This window comes from Pseudophryne corroboree, chromosome 6 (assembly GCF_028390025.1).
Source record: "Pseudophryne corroboree isolate aPseCor3 chromosome 6, aPseCor3.hap2, whole genome shotgun sequence".
Taxonomy (NCBI): Eukaryota; Metazoa; Chordata; class Amphibia; order Anura; family Myobatrachidae; genus Pseudophryne; species Pseudophryne corroboree.
The window spans coordinates 267,756,194-267,775,503 of NC_086449.1; the positions used below are offsets into that span (position 1 = coordinate 267,756,194).

The 19,310-nt window shown below is 47.5% G+C and overlaps 1 protein-coding gene across 1 annotated transcript in view; it reads right to left on the reverse strand.

The window, feature by feature from the left end:
* Positions 1-19,310, reverse strand: part of TRPM7 (transient receptor potential cation channel subfamily M member 7) — a 431,707-nt gene that overhangs the window by 143,089 nt on the left and 269,308 nt on the right. Inside the window, exon 16 of the mRNA XM_063925998.1 lies at positions 8,378-8,658. Within this exon, the coding sequence (XP_063782068.1) occupies positions 8,378-8,658 (281 nt within the window). The remainder of the gene's footprint in view (positions 1-8,377; positions 8,659-19,310) is intronic.

Sequence of the window (19,310 nt, forward strand, 5' to 3'; positions counted from 1 at the left end):
ACCAACTTTTGGATGGCCTGTTGCAGCGTACAGTAACTTGCATATCCTCCAAAGCTGGTAAGCTTGATTTGAAAAATCGTTGGGGAGGAGTACTGTCGAACTCCAGCTTGTAGCCTTGAGAAACGAGATTTCTGACCCAGGAACCCTGTCAGGAAGTCTCACAGACGCGGCTGAAGTGACGCAGTCGAGCTCCCACCTCCAGATCCCCTTGGGGTGTGTGGGCACCGTCATGCTGAAGAAGCAGAAATGGTGGTCTGTTCCTGAGAGCTGGTGCTTACAGGCTCTCTGGACTTACCTCTAGTGCCTCTAGTCGCATTGGAGGCCCCTCTGGCCTTAGATCGAAATCTGGGCAGACCGCCCCAGGTAGGAGCGTCTCGCCAGCGGGGCCCCAGAGGGGAGAAACGTGTATTTTCCAGCCGTAACTTTGGAAACTCAGGTATTCAATTCAACCCCAAAGAGCCATTCCCAAGAAAAGAGGAGGGACTCCATACTACGTTTAGATTCTGCATCCGCAATCCACCGACGCAATCACAAGGCCCTGCGCACGACACTGCCATGGCAGAAGTCCTAGAATTAATGTTCTCCATCTCCTTGAGCGAATCACAGAGGACACGTGTAGTGTCCTGAATGTGTTTTAGAAGGGTCACCATAGTGACCAAGGGCATATCCCCCAAGAGGCCCCCCCTGAATTTGAGTGGCCCAGGAATGAATGGCATGGATCATCCAGCAACCCTCAATGACCTGCCTTTGTGATACACCTGCTGCCATGTAAATAAATTTGAGTGTAGTCTACCTTCCTATCCCCAGAATACTTCATGGTAAAGGAGCCCGGGTCAGGCAGCACCGCCTTTTTGGACAGGCGAGAGACTGATACATCAACCCCAGGGGGTTCCTTCCAAAATTTCCTACCTTCAGGAGCAAATGGGAAAGTGCGCAAACATTTTTTAGACACTTGGAATTTTTTGTCTGGATTTTTCCAGGCCAGCTTGAATAGGTCATCTAACTCTGTAGTCAGGGAAAGTGACATTAGGCTTGTTTTGTGTAAAGAAAAACGATTGCTGTGATGCGGCGTCCTCTAGAGGGAGCTTTAACATGTCCTGTATAGTTAGAATTAAGGGTTCAATACCCTGAGCAGAATCGGGATCCCCACTAATGCGATTCAGGTCATCCCCAATCCTCCTGTATATCCTCATCTGTATCAGAAAGTAGAGCAGGTAACCCACGCTTCTTTGGACCTGCATGAGAGAGGGGGATCTGTGCTGCATCTGCCCTAGCAGATAAATCTGCAACAGCTTGTTGTAGTAGCTGAGTCTTCTGTACATTAGCAGTGAGCTGGGATGACATAACTAACATTGTTTTTAGAGACCCTAGCCAGTGGGGCTCTAGACCCTCTCCCCCAGCCCCTTCACTGATTTGTGAAGATTGGCTGCATTGTTCACAGGAAACAGAATCCGTACATAATGGAGAAAAATAATAATTTACTCACCGGTAATTCTATTTCTCGTAGTCCGTAGTGGATGCTGGTTACTCCGTAAGGACCATGGGGTATAGACGGGCTCCGCAGGAGACTGGGCACTCTTAAAAGAAAGATTAGGTACTATATCTGGTGTGCACTGGCTCCTCCCTCTATGCCCCTCCTCCAGACCTCAGTTAGGGAAACTGTGACCGGAAGAGCTGACATTACTAGGAAAGGATTTGGAATCCAGGGTAAGACTCATACCAGCCACACCAATCACACCGTACAACTCGTGATAAATATAACCAGTTAACAGTATGAATAACAACTGAGCCTCTCTCAACAGATGGCTCATACAATAACCCTTTAGTTAAGCAATAACTATATACATGTATTGCGGACTCTCTGCATCCACTACGGACTACGAGAAATAGAATTACCGGTGAGTAAATTCTTATTTTCTCTGACGTCCTAGTGGATGCTGGGTACTCCGTAAGGACCATGGGGATTATACCAAAGCTCCCAAACGGGCGGGAGAGTGCGGATGACTCTGCAGCACCGAATGAGCAAACTCAAGGTCCTCCTCAGCCAGGGTATCAAACTTGTAGAATTTTGCAAAAGTGTTTGAACCCGACCAAGTAGCAGCTCGGCAAAGTTGTAAAGCCGAGACCCCTCGGACAGCCGCCCAAGAAGAGCCCACCTTCCTCGTGGAATGGGCTTTTACTAATTTAGGATGCAGCAGTCCAGCCGCAGAATGTGCAAGCTGAATCGTGCTACAGATCCAGCGAGCAATAGTCTGCTTTGAAGCAGGAGCACCCAGCTTGTTGGGTGCATGCAGGATAAATAGCGAGTCAGTTTTTCTGACTCTAGCCGTCCTGGATACAAAGTTTCAGGGCCCGGACTACGTCCAGCAACTTGGAATCCTCCAAGTCCCTAGTAGCCGCAGGCACCACAATAGGTTGGTTCAAATGAAACGATGATACCACCTTAGGGAGAAATTGGGGACGAGTCCTCCATTCTGCCCTTTCCATATGGAAGATCAGATATGGGCTTTTACATGAAAAAGCCGCCAATTCTGACACACGCCTAGTCCAAGCTAAGGCCAAAAGCATGACCACTTTCCACGTGAGATATTTTAGCTCCACGGTCTTAAGTGGCTCAAACCAGTGGGATTTTAGGAATCCAACACATGTTAAGATCCCAAGGTGCCACTGGAGGCACAAAAGGGGCTGAATATGCAGCACCCCTGTAACAACGTCCGAACTTCAGGCAGTGAAGCCAGTTCTTTTTGAGAGAAAAAAGGGATAGGGCCGAAATCTTGGCCTTTATGGATCCTAATTTTTGGCCCATAGTCACTCCTGACTGTAGGAAGTGCAGGAATCGACCCCCTTGGAATTCCTCTGTAGGGCCTTCCCGGCCACACACCAAGCAACCTATGTTCGCCATATACAGTGAAAAAGTCTTGCCGTCACGTCTTTCCTAGCCTTTATCAGCGTTAGGAATAACTGCATCCGGAATGCCCTTTTCCGCTAGGATCCGGCGTTCAACCGCCATGCCGTCCAACGCAGCCGCGGTAAGTCTTGGATCAGACAGGGTCCCTGTTGCAACATGTCCTGACTGAGAGGCAGAGGCCATGGGTCCTCTGAGAGCATTTCTTGCAGTTCCGGGTACCGAGTCCTTCTTGGCCAATCCGACGCAAAGAATATTGTTCACACTCCTCCGTTTATTACAATTCTCAGCCCTTGGGTCTGAGAGGAAGAGGAGGGAATATATAGACCGACTGGAACACCCACGGTGAAACTAGTGCGACCACAGCTATCGCCTGAGAGTCCCTTGACCCAGCGTAAAACCTTTTTTATCTTTTTATTGAGGTGGGACGCCATGTAGTCCACCTGAGGCAGTTTCCATCAATTTGCAAAACTGCGTGAAGACTTCCTGATGAAGTCACCACTTTCCCGGGTGGAGGTCGTGTCCACTCCTGGAATGAACACTGCTGACAGTGCGCTTACGTGAATCTCCGCCCAGCGAAGAATTCTGGTGGCTTCTACCCTCGCCACCCTGCTCCTTGTGCCGCCCTGGCGGTTTACATGAGCCCCTGCGGTCTGACTGGATCAGAACCGGTTGGTCGCGAAGCAGGAACTCCGCTTGACTTAGGGCGTTGTATATGGTCCTTAGTTCCAGGATATTCATGTGAAGGCAAGTCTGTTGGCTTGACCACAAACCTTGGAATTTTCTTCCCTGTGTAACTGCCCCCCACCCTCGGAGGCTTGCATCCGTGGTCACCAGGACCCAGTCCTGAATGCCGAATCTGCGGCCCTCGAGAAGGTGAGCACTCCGCAGCCACCACAGGAGAGACACCCTGGCCCTGGGGGATAGGGTGATTAACCGATGCATCTGAAGATGTGATCCGGACCACTTGTCCAGTAAGTTCCATTGTCCTTGCATGGAACCAGCCGAAGGGGATGGCCTCGTATGATGCCATCATCCTTCCCAGGACTCGAGTGCAGTGATGCACTGACACCTGTTTTGGTTTTCAATGGATTCCTGACCAGTGTCATGAGCTCCTGAGCTCTCTTTATCGGGAGATAAACCCTCTTCTGGTCTGTGTCTACGATCATGCCTAGGCGAGGCAAATGAGCTGTAGGAACCAACTGCGACTTCGGAATATATAGAATCCAGTCGTGTTGCCGTTTCACTTCCAGAGAAGGTGATACGCTGTCCAGCAACTGCTCTCTAGATCTCGCTTTTATGAGGAGATCATCCAAGTATGTGATAATAGTGACATCTTGCTTCCGCAGGAGAACCATCATATCCGCCATTACCTTGGTGAAATTGGTAATGACAATCCCGTACCGCAATTCTGAGGTACGCCTGATGAGGTGGATAAATGGGGACACGAAGGTATGCATCCCTTATGTCCCGATTCATTTCAGGCTTGCAATGACCGCTCTTAGCAATTCCATCTTATACCTGAACCTTTTCAGGTATATGTTCAGGGATTTTAATACAATATGGGTCTAACCGAACCGTCTGGTTTCGGGATTATAACATGGTCGAATAATAACACCCTCTTGTTGAAGGAGGGGACCCTTGACCACCACCTGTTGAAGATACAATTTACGAATTGCAGTTAACACTGGCTCCCTCTCTTGGGGGGAAGCCTGCCGGGTCCTCGGTGAGGGGGCATCTCCTCACAGTCCAGCCTGTATCCCTGCGATACAATTTCTATTGCCCAGGGATCTAACAGGGAGTGAACCCACTTGTGGCTGAACTTACGAAGGCGTGTCCCCACCGGGCCTAGCTCAGCCTGTGGAGCCCCAGCGACATGCGATGGATTTTTGTAGAGGCCGGGGAGGACTTCTGTTCCTGGGGACTAGCTGTGTTGTACAGCTTCTTTCCTCTGCCCCCGGCTCTGACAAGAAAGGACGCACCTCAGACTTTCTTGTTTCTTTATTCGAAAAGCTGCATTTAATAATGTCGTGCTTTCCTAGGCTGTGCAGGAATATAAGGCAAAATATCAGAATTACCAGCTATAGCTGTGGAGACCAGGCCCGAGAACCTTTCTTCACACAATCCTCAGCCTTCCATATGCCTCTTAAGTCGGCATCATCTGTCCAATGTATATTCTACAGGACACGTCAAGCAGAAATCGACATAGCTTTTGTCTCTAGGACCCAGTATACTCATGTCCCTTTGGGCATGCTTTATAATTATATATCTATCACTTAAGACACCATCTTAAAATATTTATATGCATACTAGGGTCTCAATCTCTGCTGATAAGGTACCTGTCCACGCTGCCACAGCGCTATAAACCCATGCCGACACAATCGCCGGTCTGGGTAGTATACTAGAATGTGCACACTATCTGCAGGATCCCTGAGAATAGCTAGTGCAAACAGGACACCCAAGGGGAATATTCTCAACACATCCTGGCCCTAGTGGGGAAAGGATACAGCCTGAGAATTCTCTTGTGGGAAGCTGCCGTCTCTTGTCTGGAGATTCCCGCTCTTTTTCCTCATGAGAGGAGGGAAATTTACCTCAGCATTCTTCCCCTTAACATGTGTACTCTCGTGTCAGGGACAGATGAGTCATCAGTGATATGCAAATCATCTTTTATTCCAATAATCATATATTGAATATCCTTTAGCCCTCTTGGCTGTAACTTTGCATTATCGTAGCTGACAGTGGAGTTAAACTCCGTGTCGATACTTTGTTATTTTGGATAGTGAACATAGAGAGACTCTGAAGGACTCTGTGACATAGGGACAGACCAGGGTAGATTTCCTTTCTGTTCCCTAACCTTTTGTGCAATAATTTTACCTCAGCACTTACACCCTCCCACACACATATCCGCTCTATCACCTCCTTAGAGGAGCCTTTTACCTCAGACATGTCGACATACGCGTACCGACACACCACACACACAGGGGATGCTCTATTTGAAGACAGTTCCCCCACCAGGCCCTTTGGAGAGACAGAGAGAGTATGCCAGCACACACCACAGCGCTATATAATACAGGGATGTACACTATACTGAGTGATTTTTCCCCTGTAGCAGCTTATATACACAGTTTTGCGCCTAAATTTATGTGCCCCCCCCCCCTCTCTTTCTTACCCTTTGTGTACCAAGATACTGCAGGGGAGAGCCTGGGGAGCTCTCTTCCAGCTGAGCTGTGAAGAGAAAATGGCGTGGGTGTGCTGAGGAAGAAGGCCCGGCCCCCTCAGCGGCGGGCTTCTGTCCTTTTATGTACTTTAATGGCGGGGGTTAATGCACATATACAGTTTATCAGACTGTATTATGTGCTTTTCGCCAAGTAAGGTAATCTAATTGCTGCCCAGGGCGCCCCCCCCCCCCAGCGCCCTGCACCCATCAGTGACCGGAGTGTGTGGTGTGCTAAGGGAGCAATGGCGCACAGCTGCAGTGCTGTGCGCTACCTTAATGAAGACCGGAGTCTTCAGCAGCCGATTTTCAACTTCTCTTCGTTCTTCTGGCTCTGCAAGGGGGACGGCGGCGCGGCTCCGGGACCGGACGACCGAGGACTGGGCCTGTGTTCGATCCCTCTGGAGCTAATGGTGTCCAGTAGCCTTAGAAGCCCAAGCTAGCTGCAAGCAGGTAGGTTCGCTTCTCTCCCCTCAGTCCCACGTAGCAGTGAGTCTGTTGCCAGCAGATCTCACTGAAAATAAAAAACTTAACAAATACTTTCTTTTCTAGGAAGCTCAGGAGAGCCCCTAGGGTGCATCCAGCTCTGGCCGGGCACAGATACTAACTGAGGTCTGGAGGAGGGGCATAGAGGGAGGAGCCAGTGCACACCAGATATAGTACCTAATCTTTCTTTTAAGAGTGCCCAGTCTCCTGCGGAGCCCGTCTATACCCCATGGTCCTTACGGAGTACCCAGCATCCACTAGGACGTCAGAGAAATCTGGTGTGGCATACACTGCACAGCTTGTGTTAACCCATGTTTCACAGTAAGCACAATAACATACACACAGACAGTTATATTGCAAGCCTGCCCTACTGTATGTGAGAGGAGACACAGAGAGAGAAGGACACCAGCACACCCCTAGCTGTACAGCCCCAGTGAGGCTGTCAGCTCACTATATTACAGTAAACACTAACAAATTCTGTCCTAAAGAGGACCAAGACAGTGTACACAAGCGGCTCTCCCCCTTTGCTATACCCTGTACAAGAAATCCAGCGTGGCTGAGGAATCAGGAAGCGCTGTGTGCGCTGAGAATGGCTGCAGTAAGCAGAGGAAGGCGGCGAAACGCCTCAGGTCCCACTCTGATGTAGCTCCGCCACCTCCAATGGTGCCGGAGTTACAGTGATATATCATACTGGCAAAGTCTCCATATAGCTTAAAAACATAACAAGTGCTAGTCAAAGCGTTTTTGTGTCAGTCTACACGGGGGATCTTAGCGGGACCCCCCGGGAGGGTCCCGTACGCCGCGCCCGTGGTCAGCCGCACAGTGAACCGGGGGACCCCTCTAGCGGGGCCCCCGGTGTGTACTTACCACAGATGTCACCTTCAGGCAGCGTTAGGGGTGTGCGGCATGCTGCGGCTATGACAGCCAAGGCACAGTGCCCCGCTGAACAACAACCGCTCAGGACGGTGGTCCTGCAGCGGGAAAGCGGCTCTGCACCTCGTAAAGCCGGTGACAAACATAAAATAAAGAAAATGAAGAAAACTCTGTAGCTCAGAGATGTGCATCCTCTCCTGAGGGCATAGAGGTGAGGAGCCAGAACACCCAGTTGAAGAAATTTAAAGTGCACTGGCTCCTTTGGACCCCGTCTAAACCCATCGTACTAGATTCCCCAATATCTCTTATGGATACTAGAGAAAAAAAGCCACGACTGCTGCATTGTAGCACTTAACATGCAGATTCAGAAACTCAGTCGCACACAGATATACACTTGTCACATATCAATCAGTACAGTCTCCTTGTGCATTCTAGTCGCATCACTACAACTAAGATGCATTTTCAGTAATAAAGATGCCTGATACTAGCAGGTATGCACGGGACCTGCAGCACAGATGTATGGGAACACATCTGTATCTCTCGCTCTCCACTTTATCACTCTCAAAGGCTTAGTACATCTGACCCTCTTGTATTTCTAGAAATGCATTTACCTTTAAATGCACAATGTCTTACAAAACTGATACTGTAGAGCGACCACGGAAGTTTACTTAATTACTGGACTAGTGGGTAAGAGGTACCATACCTTATGTCATAAGGTAAACAGTACAAAGTCCTCAGAACACACAGTAAAAAACGTCCAAAGACAGTAAAGTAGTTGTATTTAAAACTGAAATATTGTACTGTATTTAAAATATCACAGACAAAATGACATGAAGGGTACTAAAATGGCTGCTCTGCTCCGATACAGGCTGGTATGTAAACAAGGAGCAATATTGTACCTTGAATGTTCCTTCAGTTCTTCTGAGGCATCGTCCACGACATCGCTCTGTTTTGCTTCATATGCCATGGAGCGACACAGCTTGCAGGCAACGAGAGCCTTTGCCATGGACTCCTCCCCATGCTGCCAGAAGAAGAGAGACATTTTCTGCCTCTTCATTAGTACAGACCAAACCAACAGCTCATTAAATGGGTAAGGAAAGCGCTTCATTTCAGGATCATCAATGTCCACAATCTCATCTTTGGCCCTCTTCCTCTTCCCTTCATCAGCAGAGGCATCTTGCTATTAAAATAAACACAGTATGGGGAAGAAGTAAGTACAGGGCATAATAATAATAATAATAATAATAATAATAATAATAATGTAAAGGGTGGAGGAGGGGGAGCTCAACTGCTTTAAGTGTGTAAAATGCTTGCTGAATAACATGATCACATTACATAGGTGCACCTGAATTTACAGGAATATGTTGCACACAGCTGAAAATGGCAGCGTCAATAGGGATCCAATAGTCTGCAAATGCCAATGGCAGAAGCTAAGTGAGCCAATAGAAAAAGACATGTGCCCTGGGATGTGACATGCTACAATGGGATGGATCAGAATGTGACATGTCCCAATGGGAGAAGACAGTTGGATCAAGACGCATGTTGTGAAGTACATACCGATTATAGCAAGGAGTTCATTTAGAGCAGTCCAGGTACTAAGGATATGCATGCATGATCTCAAATGGATTAATTACCTCAGCCAGTTTTATTTACTAACCTGTGCTGAAGCCGGGATGTGTAAGTGGGCCATGAAGACCGGGTTTGGGTAACAATGATCTAGAGTTTAACCCAAGTGACAGATTGTGGCATGGCACATAATTGAGGTGGCAGAATGAAGAAACTGCATTCCATGTCCGTTCAATCAGGCGTGTCCACCACCGATCTCAGATTTTTATGAAAATTTTTTAGTTGAGAGGATGTAATTTCTGCCAAATATCTCGACTGTCTGACAATTAGTTTATCAAATATTGATTTTTCAATTTATTAATTTACTAATCGCAGCTTCTTTATCCTGTTTATTTGAAGTATCACAGGTGTTTGTTAAGGAATCACCACATAATTTGCACCCCTAAGGCAACTCTTCCTCCTGAATCCAAAAATCCTAACCAAATCACTATAGCTGCCTTACGTTTCGAGTTACAGCAAAAACGCACGTTTTTCAAAAATACTTAAAACCGCTAGGTTCAATCAACATTAGATACTGTGACCCAATTTTGTTTTAGGTGCTTAACAAATGTATACATTATTACCACACAATAAATCAGCATGGTACTTTGTTTCATAGTGGAGCAAAAAAATCATGAAGTTGACATTCAATTACTGTTGTACCACATACATAATTAACACAAGAAGCCATGAAATGTAAAAACTTAAACATAACTTGAGTCCATAACTTATGTTGAGTCAACAATCACATTATCTTTTCCACGTTTGGAACCTGTTGTAACGGTCTGCAATTTTCCTTAAAGTGTCAGCAGACCGTGCCTTCTAGTACTTCCTTGGATAGTGGGCACTTCCGTTACACAGAGGACGTGAATAAAAGGAATAAAACACTGAAGGCCAGGACAACACATTTGTTGATTGGTTTCATTTCATGAAGTATACCAGCACATCTTGTTCCTCCTCATTACTGACGCTGCCTCATTATTGAATAATATACCCACTGTACAAGATGTTACTGTACTGCTGCAATGTATGTTCCAGGTTGCAGATCACTTTTGTCTGCATTTTTTTGTGACTGTGGTCATAGTGTAACTGAAGGGGTTATGCAATTAGCCACGGTAAATTAATGCGGATAATTGTCCCGCCGGGGGCTATGCAATTAGCCCCCCGTAAAGCAGAGGCTCATGCTGGCTTATCAGGTATTTTGTTTCACCTGCCTCAGGCAGGCGAAACCAAATCCATGGAAACGGGGCTGTTTCTACCAAAAACAGGTTTCGCTGAACCTGTGTGTTTTGGGGAGATAATAAGATTTTAAACCTACCGGTAAATCTATTTCTCCTAGTCCGTAGAGGATGCTGGGGACTCCGTAAGGACCATGGGTATAGACGGGCTCCGCAGGAGACATGGGCACCTATAAAGAACTTTGAGTATGGGTGTGCACTGGCTCCTCCCTGTATGCCCCTCTTCCAGACCTCAGAGAACTGTGCCCAGAGGAGATGGACAGTACGAGGAAAGGATTTTGTAAATCTAGGGCAAGATTCATACCAGCCCACACTAATCATACCATATAACCTGGAATACACATAACCAGTTAACAGTATGAACAAACTACAGTAACGGTCCACGATCAATTCCAACTGTAACATAACCCTTATGTAAGCAATAACTATATACAAGTCTTGCAGATCTTCCGCACTGGGACGGGCGCCCAGCATCCTCTACGGACTAGGAAAAATAGATTTACCGGTAGGTTTAAAATCTTATTTTCTCTTACGTCCTAGAGGATGCTGGGGACTCCGTAAGGACCATGGGGTTTATACCAAAGCTCCCAATCGGGCGGGAGAGTGCGGATGACTCTGCAACACAGACTGAGCAAACGCTAGGTCCTCATCAGCCAGGGTATCAAACTTGTAGAATTTAGCAAAAGTGTTTGAACCCGACCAAGTCGCTGCTCGGCAAAGCTGTAATGCCGAGACGCCTCGGGCAGCCGCCCAAGAAGAGCCCACCTTCCTAGTGGAATGGGCCTTTACCGAATTTGGTAACGGCAATCCAGCCGTAACGCAAGCCTGCTGAATCGTGTTACAGATCCAGCGAGCAATAGTCTGCTTCGAAGCAGGCGCGCCAATCTTGTTGGCTGCAAAAAGGACAAATAGAGCCTCTGTTTTCCTAACCCTAGCCGTCCTGGCTACATAAATCTTTAAGGCCCTGACTACATACAGGGACTTGGAATCCTCCAAGTCACTCGTAGCCACAGGCACCACAATAGGTTGGTTCATATGGAATGAAGAAACCACCTTAGGTAAAAATTGAGGACGAGTCCTCAATTCCGCCCTATCAACATGAAAAATCAAGTAGGGGCTCTTGTGAGACAAGGCCGCCAATTCTGACACATGCCTTGCAGATGCCAAGGCCAACAACATGACCACCTTCCAGGTGAGAAATTTAAATTCAACCGTGTTAAGTGGTTCAAACCAGTGTGGTTTTAGGAACTGCAACACCACGTTCAGGTCCCACGGTGCCACTGGGGGCACAAAAGGAGGCTGGATGTGCAGCACTTCCTTTACAAAAGTTTGGACTTCCGGAAGAGAAGCCAATTCTTTCTGAAAGAATATCGACAGGGCCGAAATCTGTACTTTAACAGAGCCTAATTTCAGGCCCATATCCACTCCTGTCTGTAGGAAGTGGAGAAAACGACCCAAATGGAAATCTTCTGTAGGAGCATTCTTGGTTTCACACCAAGAGACATATTTTCGCCAGATACGGTGAAAATGTATCGCCGTCACTTCCTTCCTAGCTTTTATTAGAGTAGGTATGACCTTCTCTGGAATACCCTTCTCAGCTAGGATCCGGCGTTCAACCGCCATGCCGTCAAACGTAACCGCGGTAAGTCTTGGAACATGCAGGGCCCCTGCTGCAACAGGTCCTCCCTTAGAGGAAGAGGCCAAGGATCTTCTGTGAGCATCTCCCGAAGATCTGAGTACCAGGCCCTTCGAGGCCAGTCTGGAACAATGAGTATTGTCTGTACTCTTTTTCGGCTTATGATCCTCAACACCCGAGATGAGCGGAAGAGGAGGAAACACGTAGACCGATTGGAACACCCATGGTGTTACCAGAGCGTCTACTGCTATTGCCTGAGGGTCCCGGGACCTGGGACAATACCTCGGAAGCTTCTGGTTGAGGCGTGACACCATCATGTCTATTTGAGGAACTCCCCAAAGACCAGTTATCTCTGTAAAGACTTCTTGATGAAGTCACCACTCTCCCGGATGGAGATCATGTCTGCTGAGGAAGTCTGCTTCCCAGTTGTCCACTCCCGGAATGAATACAGCTGACAGAGCGCTTACATGATTTTCCGCCCAGCGAAGAATCCTGGTGGCTTCTGCCATTGCGACTCTGCTCGGTTCACATGAGCCACTGCTGTGACATTGTCTGATTGAATCAGCACCGATAGGTTGCGAAGAAAACTCTCCGCTTGTCGAAGGCCGTTGTATATGGCCCTTAATTTCAACACGTTGATGTGTAGGCAGGACTCCTGGCTTGTCCACAGTCCTTGAAAATTTCTTCCCTGGGTGACTGCTCCCCTACCTCGGAGGCTCGCGTCCGTGGTTACCAGAACCCAGTCCTGAATGCCGAACTTGCGACCCTCTAGGAGGTGAGCACTTTGTAGCCACCATAGAAAAGACACCCTGGCCCTCTGGGACAGTGTTATCTTTTGATTTAATTGCAGATGGGACCCGGACCATTTGTCCAGAAGGTCCCATTGAAACGTCCTCGCATGGAACCTGCCGAAGCGGATGGCCTCGTAGGCCCCCACCATTTTTCCAAGAACTCGAGTGCAGTGATGAACGGACACTCTTTTTGGCTTTAGCAGGTCTCTGACCATGTTCTGGATGTCCTGGGTTTTTTCCATCGGGAGAAAAACCTTCTTTTGTTCCGTGTCTAGTATCATACCTAGGAACGCCAGTCGAGTTGTTGGAAACAAACTGTGACTTCGGTAGATTTAGAATCCAACCGTGTTGCTGAAGCACTCTCAGAGAGAGTGACACGTTTCTCAGCAATTGCTCTTTTGATCTCGCCTTTATCAGGAGATCGTCCAAGTATGGGATAATTGTGACTCCTTGCTTGCGCAGGACCACCATCATTTCCGCCATTACCTTGGTGAAAATCCTCGGGGCCGTGGAAAGCCCAATCGGCAACGTCTGAAACTGGTAATGACAATCCTGTACAGCGAATCTCAGGTACTCCTGATGAGAGGGATATATGGGGACATGAAGGTAAGCGTCCTTTATGTCCAGTGACACCATAAAATCCCCCCCCTCCAGGCTTGCTATTACCGCTCGGAGCGATTCCATCTTGAATTTGAAACTTTTCAAGTACAGGTTTAGGGATTTTAGATTTAAGATAGGCCTGACCGAACCATCCGGCATCGGGACCACAAAGAGGGTCGAATAGTACCCTTTTCCCTGTTGGCTCAGGGGAACCCTGATAATCACTTGCTGTTGACACAGCGTTTGAATTGCAGCTAACACTACCTCCCGCTCTGGGGTAGAAGCTGGTAAGGCCGACTTGAAGAATCGGCGTGGGGGCACCTCTTTGAATTCCAGTTTGTAGCCTTCGGAAACTATTTCCAACGCCCAAGGATCCACGTCTGACCTGACCCAGACCTGGCTGAAGAGTCGAAGGCGTGCCCCCACTGGTGCGGACTCCTGCAGGGGAGCCCCAGCGTCATGCAGTGGGTTTTGTAGAAGCCGGGGAGGACTTCTGTTCCTGGGCACCAGCCGAAGCAGGTGTTCTCTTTCCTCTACCCTTACCTCTGGCAAGGAAGGAGGATCCCCGACCTCTTCTGGACTTCTGCGACCGAAAGGACCGCATCTGATATTGTGGAGTTTTCTTTTGCTGTTGGGGAACAAAAGGTAAAAAGGTAGATTTACCCGCGGTAGCTGTGGAAACCAGGTCCGCAAGCCCATCCCCAAAACAACACGTCACCCTTATAGGGTAAAACCTCCATATGCTTTTTTGAATCCGCATCACCCGTCCATTGGCGGGTCCATAAGGATCTTCTCGCTGAAACAGCCATGGCATTGGCTCTGGAACTCAGCAACCCAATGTCCTTTTGAGCGTCTCTCATATACAAGACTGCGTCTTTAATATGAGCTAGAGTTAACAAAATAGTATCCCTATCTAGGGTATCAAAATCAGCCGACAGGGAATCTGTCCAGGCTGCAACTGCGCTACATACCCATGCCGACTCAATTGTCGGTCTGAGTAAAGCACCAGTATGTGAATATGAACGTTATGGTAAGAACTTACCGTTGATAACGTGATTTCTCTTATGTCCACAGGTATCCACAGGATAACATTGGGATATTGTCGAGCGACAGCGAAAATGGCACCAACACGGTCACAAGCTTTCTGGCCTCCCAGGATGCATTGGGGCCTCCACTATATAGTCCCGCCCACTGACTCAGTCAGATCAGTTCTTTCAACAGCGATTTTAGGCAGGAACATTAGGTAGAGACCTGTACAGGCGATAAGAACACACATGCACACCCTTCCATACAAGAAGGAAGAAGTTTAGTGATTGTCTAGATCCTCAAATCAGATGCGTCAGGGTGGGATCCCTGTGGATGCCTGTGGACATAAGATAAATCACGTTATCAATGGTAAGTTCTTACCATAACGTTCATTTCTCTGGCTGGGTCCACAGGATTATCCACAGGATAACATTGGGATTCCCAAAGCCATTTTAGTGGTGGGGACGCTCCTGATTGCACAGGAGGACCTTTCGCCCGAAGTCTGCGTCCTGAGAGGCAAAAGTATCCAAGGCATAATGTCTGATTAATGTGTTTATGGAAGACCATGTGGCTGCCCTACATATCTGTTCTGCTGATGCACCCTGTTGTGCTGCCCAAGAAGGACCTACCTTACGTGTAGAGTGTGCAGAGACATTAGCCGGAATAGGGAGATCTGCATGAGAATAAGCTTCTGATATTACCATTTGGAGCCATCTCGCCAGCGTCTGTTTACTAGCAGGCCATCCTCTTCTATGGAATCCGTAGAGGATGAAGAGGGAATCTGTTTTCCTGATGGCACTAGTACGATCTATGTAGATTTTTAAAGCCCGGACCACGTCCAGCGACGCTTCTCCCGCAGATAGTCCCGATATCTGAAAAGCGGGGACTACAATCTCTTCATTCAGGTGAAATTTTGATACCACCTTTGGAAGATAGCTAGATCTCGTTCTGAGAACTGCTCTGTCTGGAAAAAAACTTAGGAAAGGAGACTTACATGATAATGCTCCCCCCAACCTTGCAGGCTGGCATCTGTCGTCAGGACTTGCCACTCTTTTATCCAAAAGGGTCTCCCCTTGTTTAAATGGTCTGTCTGTAGCCACCATGCTAAAGACCTTTTTACATTTACTGGAATCTTTATCATCTGCTTTTTTATCGTTTGATGATTTCCGTTCCATTTGGTCAAAATGAGATGCTGCAACGGTCTGGAGTGGAATTGCGCATATTCCACCATGTCGAACGTTGATACCATCAGACCCAACAGTCGCATTGCTGCATGGACTGACATTGTCTGGGCTTGCAACGCTTCCTGAGCCGTGACCTGCACCTTGACTATTTTTTTTTCTGGTAAGAGAACTCTGTAGGTCTGAATCCAATATGGCTCCCAAATGAACCATCCGCTGTGACGGATTCAGGGACGACTTCTCCCAATTTATGAGCCACCCGTGTCTCTGTAAACAAACTATCGTCTGTTGGAGATGGCTCAACAGTAAATCTTGCGACTGTGCTAAGATTAATAGGTCGTCTAGGTATGGGAATATTCTTATCCCTTGCTTGCGCAGACAAGCTGCCATAACCACCATGATCTTGGTAAACACCCTGGGTGCTGTAGCTAGCCCGAAGGGCAGAGCTTGGAACTGGTAGTGTTCCTTGAGGATGGCAAACCTGAGGTAACACTGATGTGATAGTGCTATAGGTACATGTAGGTAAGCATCCCGTACATCCAGAGATACCATATAGTCTCCCGGTTCCATAGTCAACATTATGGAGCGTAACGTCTCCATGTGGAACTTCGGGATCCATATGTAGTTGTTCAACATTTTCAGATTTAGAATTGGTCGATATGACCCATTTGGCTTCTGGATTAGAAATAGATTGGAGTAAAACCCCTGTCCCCTTTGTGATGGAGGCACTGGGACAATCACACCTGACTGCAGTAATTTTTGGACTGCTTCTTGCAGGGCATTGGCCTTCGACTCTATACGAGATGGGCTGGTGCAAAAAAATCTTTGAGGAGGCTGCCTCCTGAATGGGAACCCATACCCCTGAGATACTACCTTCTGCACCCAAGCATCTGCTGTTGACTGTTGCCATATGTGTGCAAAAAGAAGGAGTCGGCACCCAACCTCCAGGCGGAGGCCCGTCTCTTCAGGCTGACTGTTTCTGTTCAGGTTTGGAAGCTGGCTTTTTACTAGCCCACTGCTTCCTACCCCTGGATTTAAACTGGGGTTGCTTAGGCTCCTCTTTAGCTTTCGCGTTGCCAACGAAATGAGCGAAATTTTAAACCCTTGGACTTAGGGTTATAGGCAGCCGGAAATCTGACCTTTTTCGATTCAGCCTCTGACTCTAGGATATCCGATAAAGGTTTTCCAAATAATATATTACCGACAAAAGGCAATGCTTCCAATTCTTTCTTGGACTCCGCATCTGCCTTCCAGGTCCGTAGCCAAACTGCTCTGCGAGCGACTACTGTCAAGGCTGAAGCTTTAGAAGCAACTGTACCTACATCAATAGCTGCTTCTTCCAAATACTGGGCAGATTGTCTTAAACGGCAAAAACGATCCTCTTGGGGATGTCATTCTCAAGTTCCTGTATCCATTCGCCCATTGCCTTTGCTACCCAGGCCGAAGCCATAGCAGGTCTTACCACTGCTCCTACTAGAGAAAAAATATTTTTCAAAAGGCTATCTACCCTTCTGTCTGTGACATCATTTAGTGAGATAGATGACAGTGGTAAAGCAGATTTATGCACAAGTCGCAGAACATGTGCATCTACTTTTGGAGGAACTTCTCTTTTCGAACAATCCACAGCTAGAAATGGATAATAAGAATCCCATCTTTTAGGAATCTTAAACATTTTACTGGGCACCGCCCATGACTCATCCATCATTTCCGTCAGCTCATCTGACGCTGGGAATTCAGCTTTCACTGACTTTGTTCGTTTAAATACAGGTGCTTTAGTTTTTAACACTGTCTTGGCTGGCTCTTCCAACGAGAGAACAGCCTTCACAGCATTAATAAGTTCAGCTACATATTCTGAACTAAAGCTCTGCGACTGATCATCATACGGAGTTGAATCTATTGTATCATCATCATCCGATGTATCATCTTGTGTAGTCTGCCACACAGACGTATCTGTCTTAGTCTTACCTGTCCCCTGGTTGCTTGTAGAGGCTACTGGAACCAAACCATAGGAAGGGAGCTGTAACCTAACCCTTGAGGTGGTGCTACCGGAGCTAACCTGTCCGCTATTGAAGATAGAGTCTTTGCGAACATATTCCATGGTGGCTCTGTTGGTGGCTGAACAAACTCCTGTTTTTTTACTTCGCTGAAAAGCAAAACAGTTTGCACACAAACCCTCATAAGTGACCAATTGATTCATATCAATTACCTCTGACTTACAAGATAAGCATGTTAGGGCTGTAGGAGTGCTTGACAAATTCTCCTCATCACTTTTGCCGCTCACAGACATGGTATTAACACAATGTTATTGACTACACAATTTGTGACTGAAATACACCCTATATATCAGTATATAGAGGTGAGATCAATCTGACCACAGTGCACCTGATTTGAGGGTCAGAACAGGACTGACATTACACAGAAAAGTCAGCACACATACTAGCAGTCACATGTTAAAGCATTAGACATTGCCATATGAGATTACAACCTCCATAACAACTTATACATAAGTAGGAAAATTGTACTTCTGATTTAAACTGGTTCTTTTTTCAACATAGCATGCAGAAAACACAGTAATATACAGGTCTCATATGCAATAGGTACTAAAATTTAACCATGCATACTAAGAAGTAGAGAGAATTTTTAGTACTGTATACCCTGTCTCCGTAGAGCGGGATACAGGTAGACTCAACACACTTCCATATCCAAGCAAATACGCTCGTAAGACGCTGAGTGGATTCAGACGCTACTGATGTACACTGCCGCTCTTGATAACTGATAACGGACACGGACGCTCACAAACGGAGACGGACGCTGAGCGACTTCCACGTGTATGCAGACGCTAAGGCCTGCGACTCGGTCTGGGCGGGTTTATATCTCCAGTGTACACAACCGCAGCGTCTAAGCTGCGACCGAGTACCCTCGTGGTAGCGTCTGAGCCGGAAGTGAGGTCATTTAGTTCATGAAACGAGAAACACGCGGGAACTGGCCATGATCTCGGAGGAGGGGCGGCCAGGAGAGCGTCTGAATCCCCCTGTTGACTTGAACTCCCAGGATCGCGGCCTCTACCTAGTCCTGGCGCCTATGATCCCCGTAGCGTAGCGCTGTCGCACTCTAGATGTTCGGCGCATCAACACAATGTTTGTAGTCTCCATCAAAATCAGTGTAGCTGTGTCCTGACCCCTCTAGTAAGAGGAAGTCCATAGACTCACCGTCTCCCCATGCTCCGGCCACAGCCTGGTTACGTCTACTGGACCTGCTAGAACATCCGACACAGACGCCCGTCGAGACAACACCGATACCCGAAGGTAAGCGTTGTTGCGACCCGGTGGGGAGTCGTTGGAGCGACTTTTTCTAGAATGCGTTTAGGACGCTGTTAAGATAAGTCGCTTCAAAAAACCAATATAGTAAGTCTATAAAAATAAAATAATAAAAGCTTGAGGCTGCTCTCACAGCAGCCCTGTGACCATGCGGCTTCCTGCCGCACCAAGCAAAAAACTGATCTGACTGAGTCAGTGGGCGGGACTATATAGTGGAGGCCCCAATGCATCCTGGGAGGCCAGAAAGCTCGTGACCGTGTTGGTGCCATTTTCGCTGTCGCTCGACAATATCCCAATGTTATCCTGTGGATAATCCTGTGGACCCAGCCAGAGAAAAACACACAGAATACAGCAGCAACTTGCAGCAACGCTAACTAACACACCATGTAGGTCGTAAGGAACAAACCTTAAACAATCCAAATGAATGTCTGGAAAACG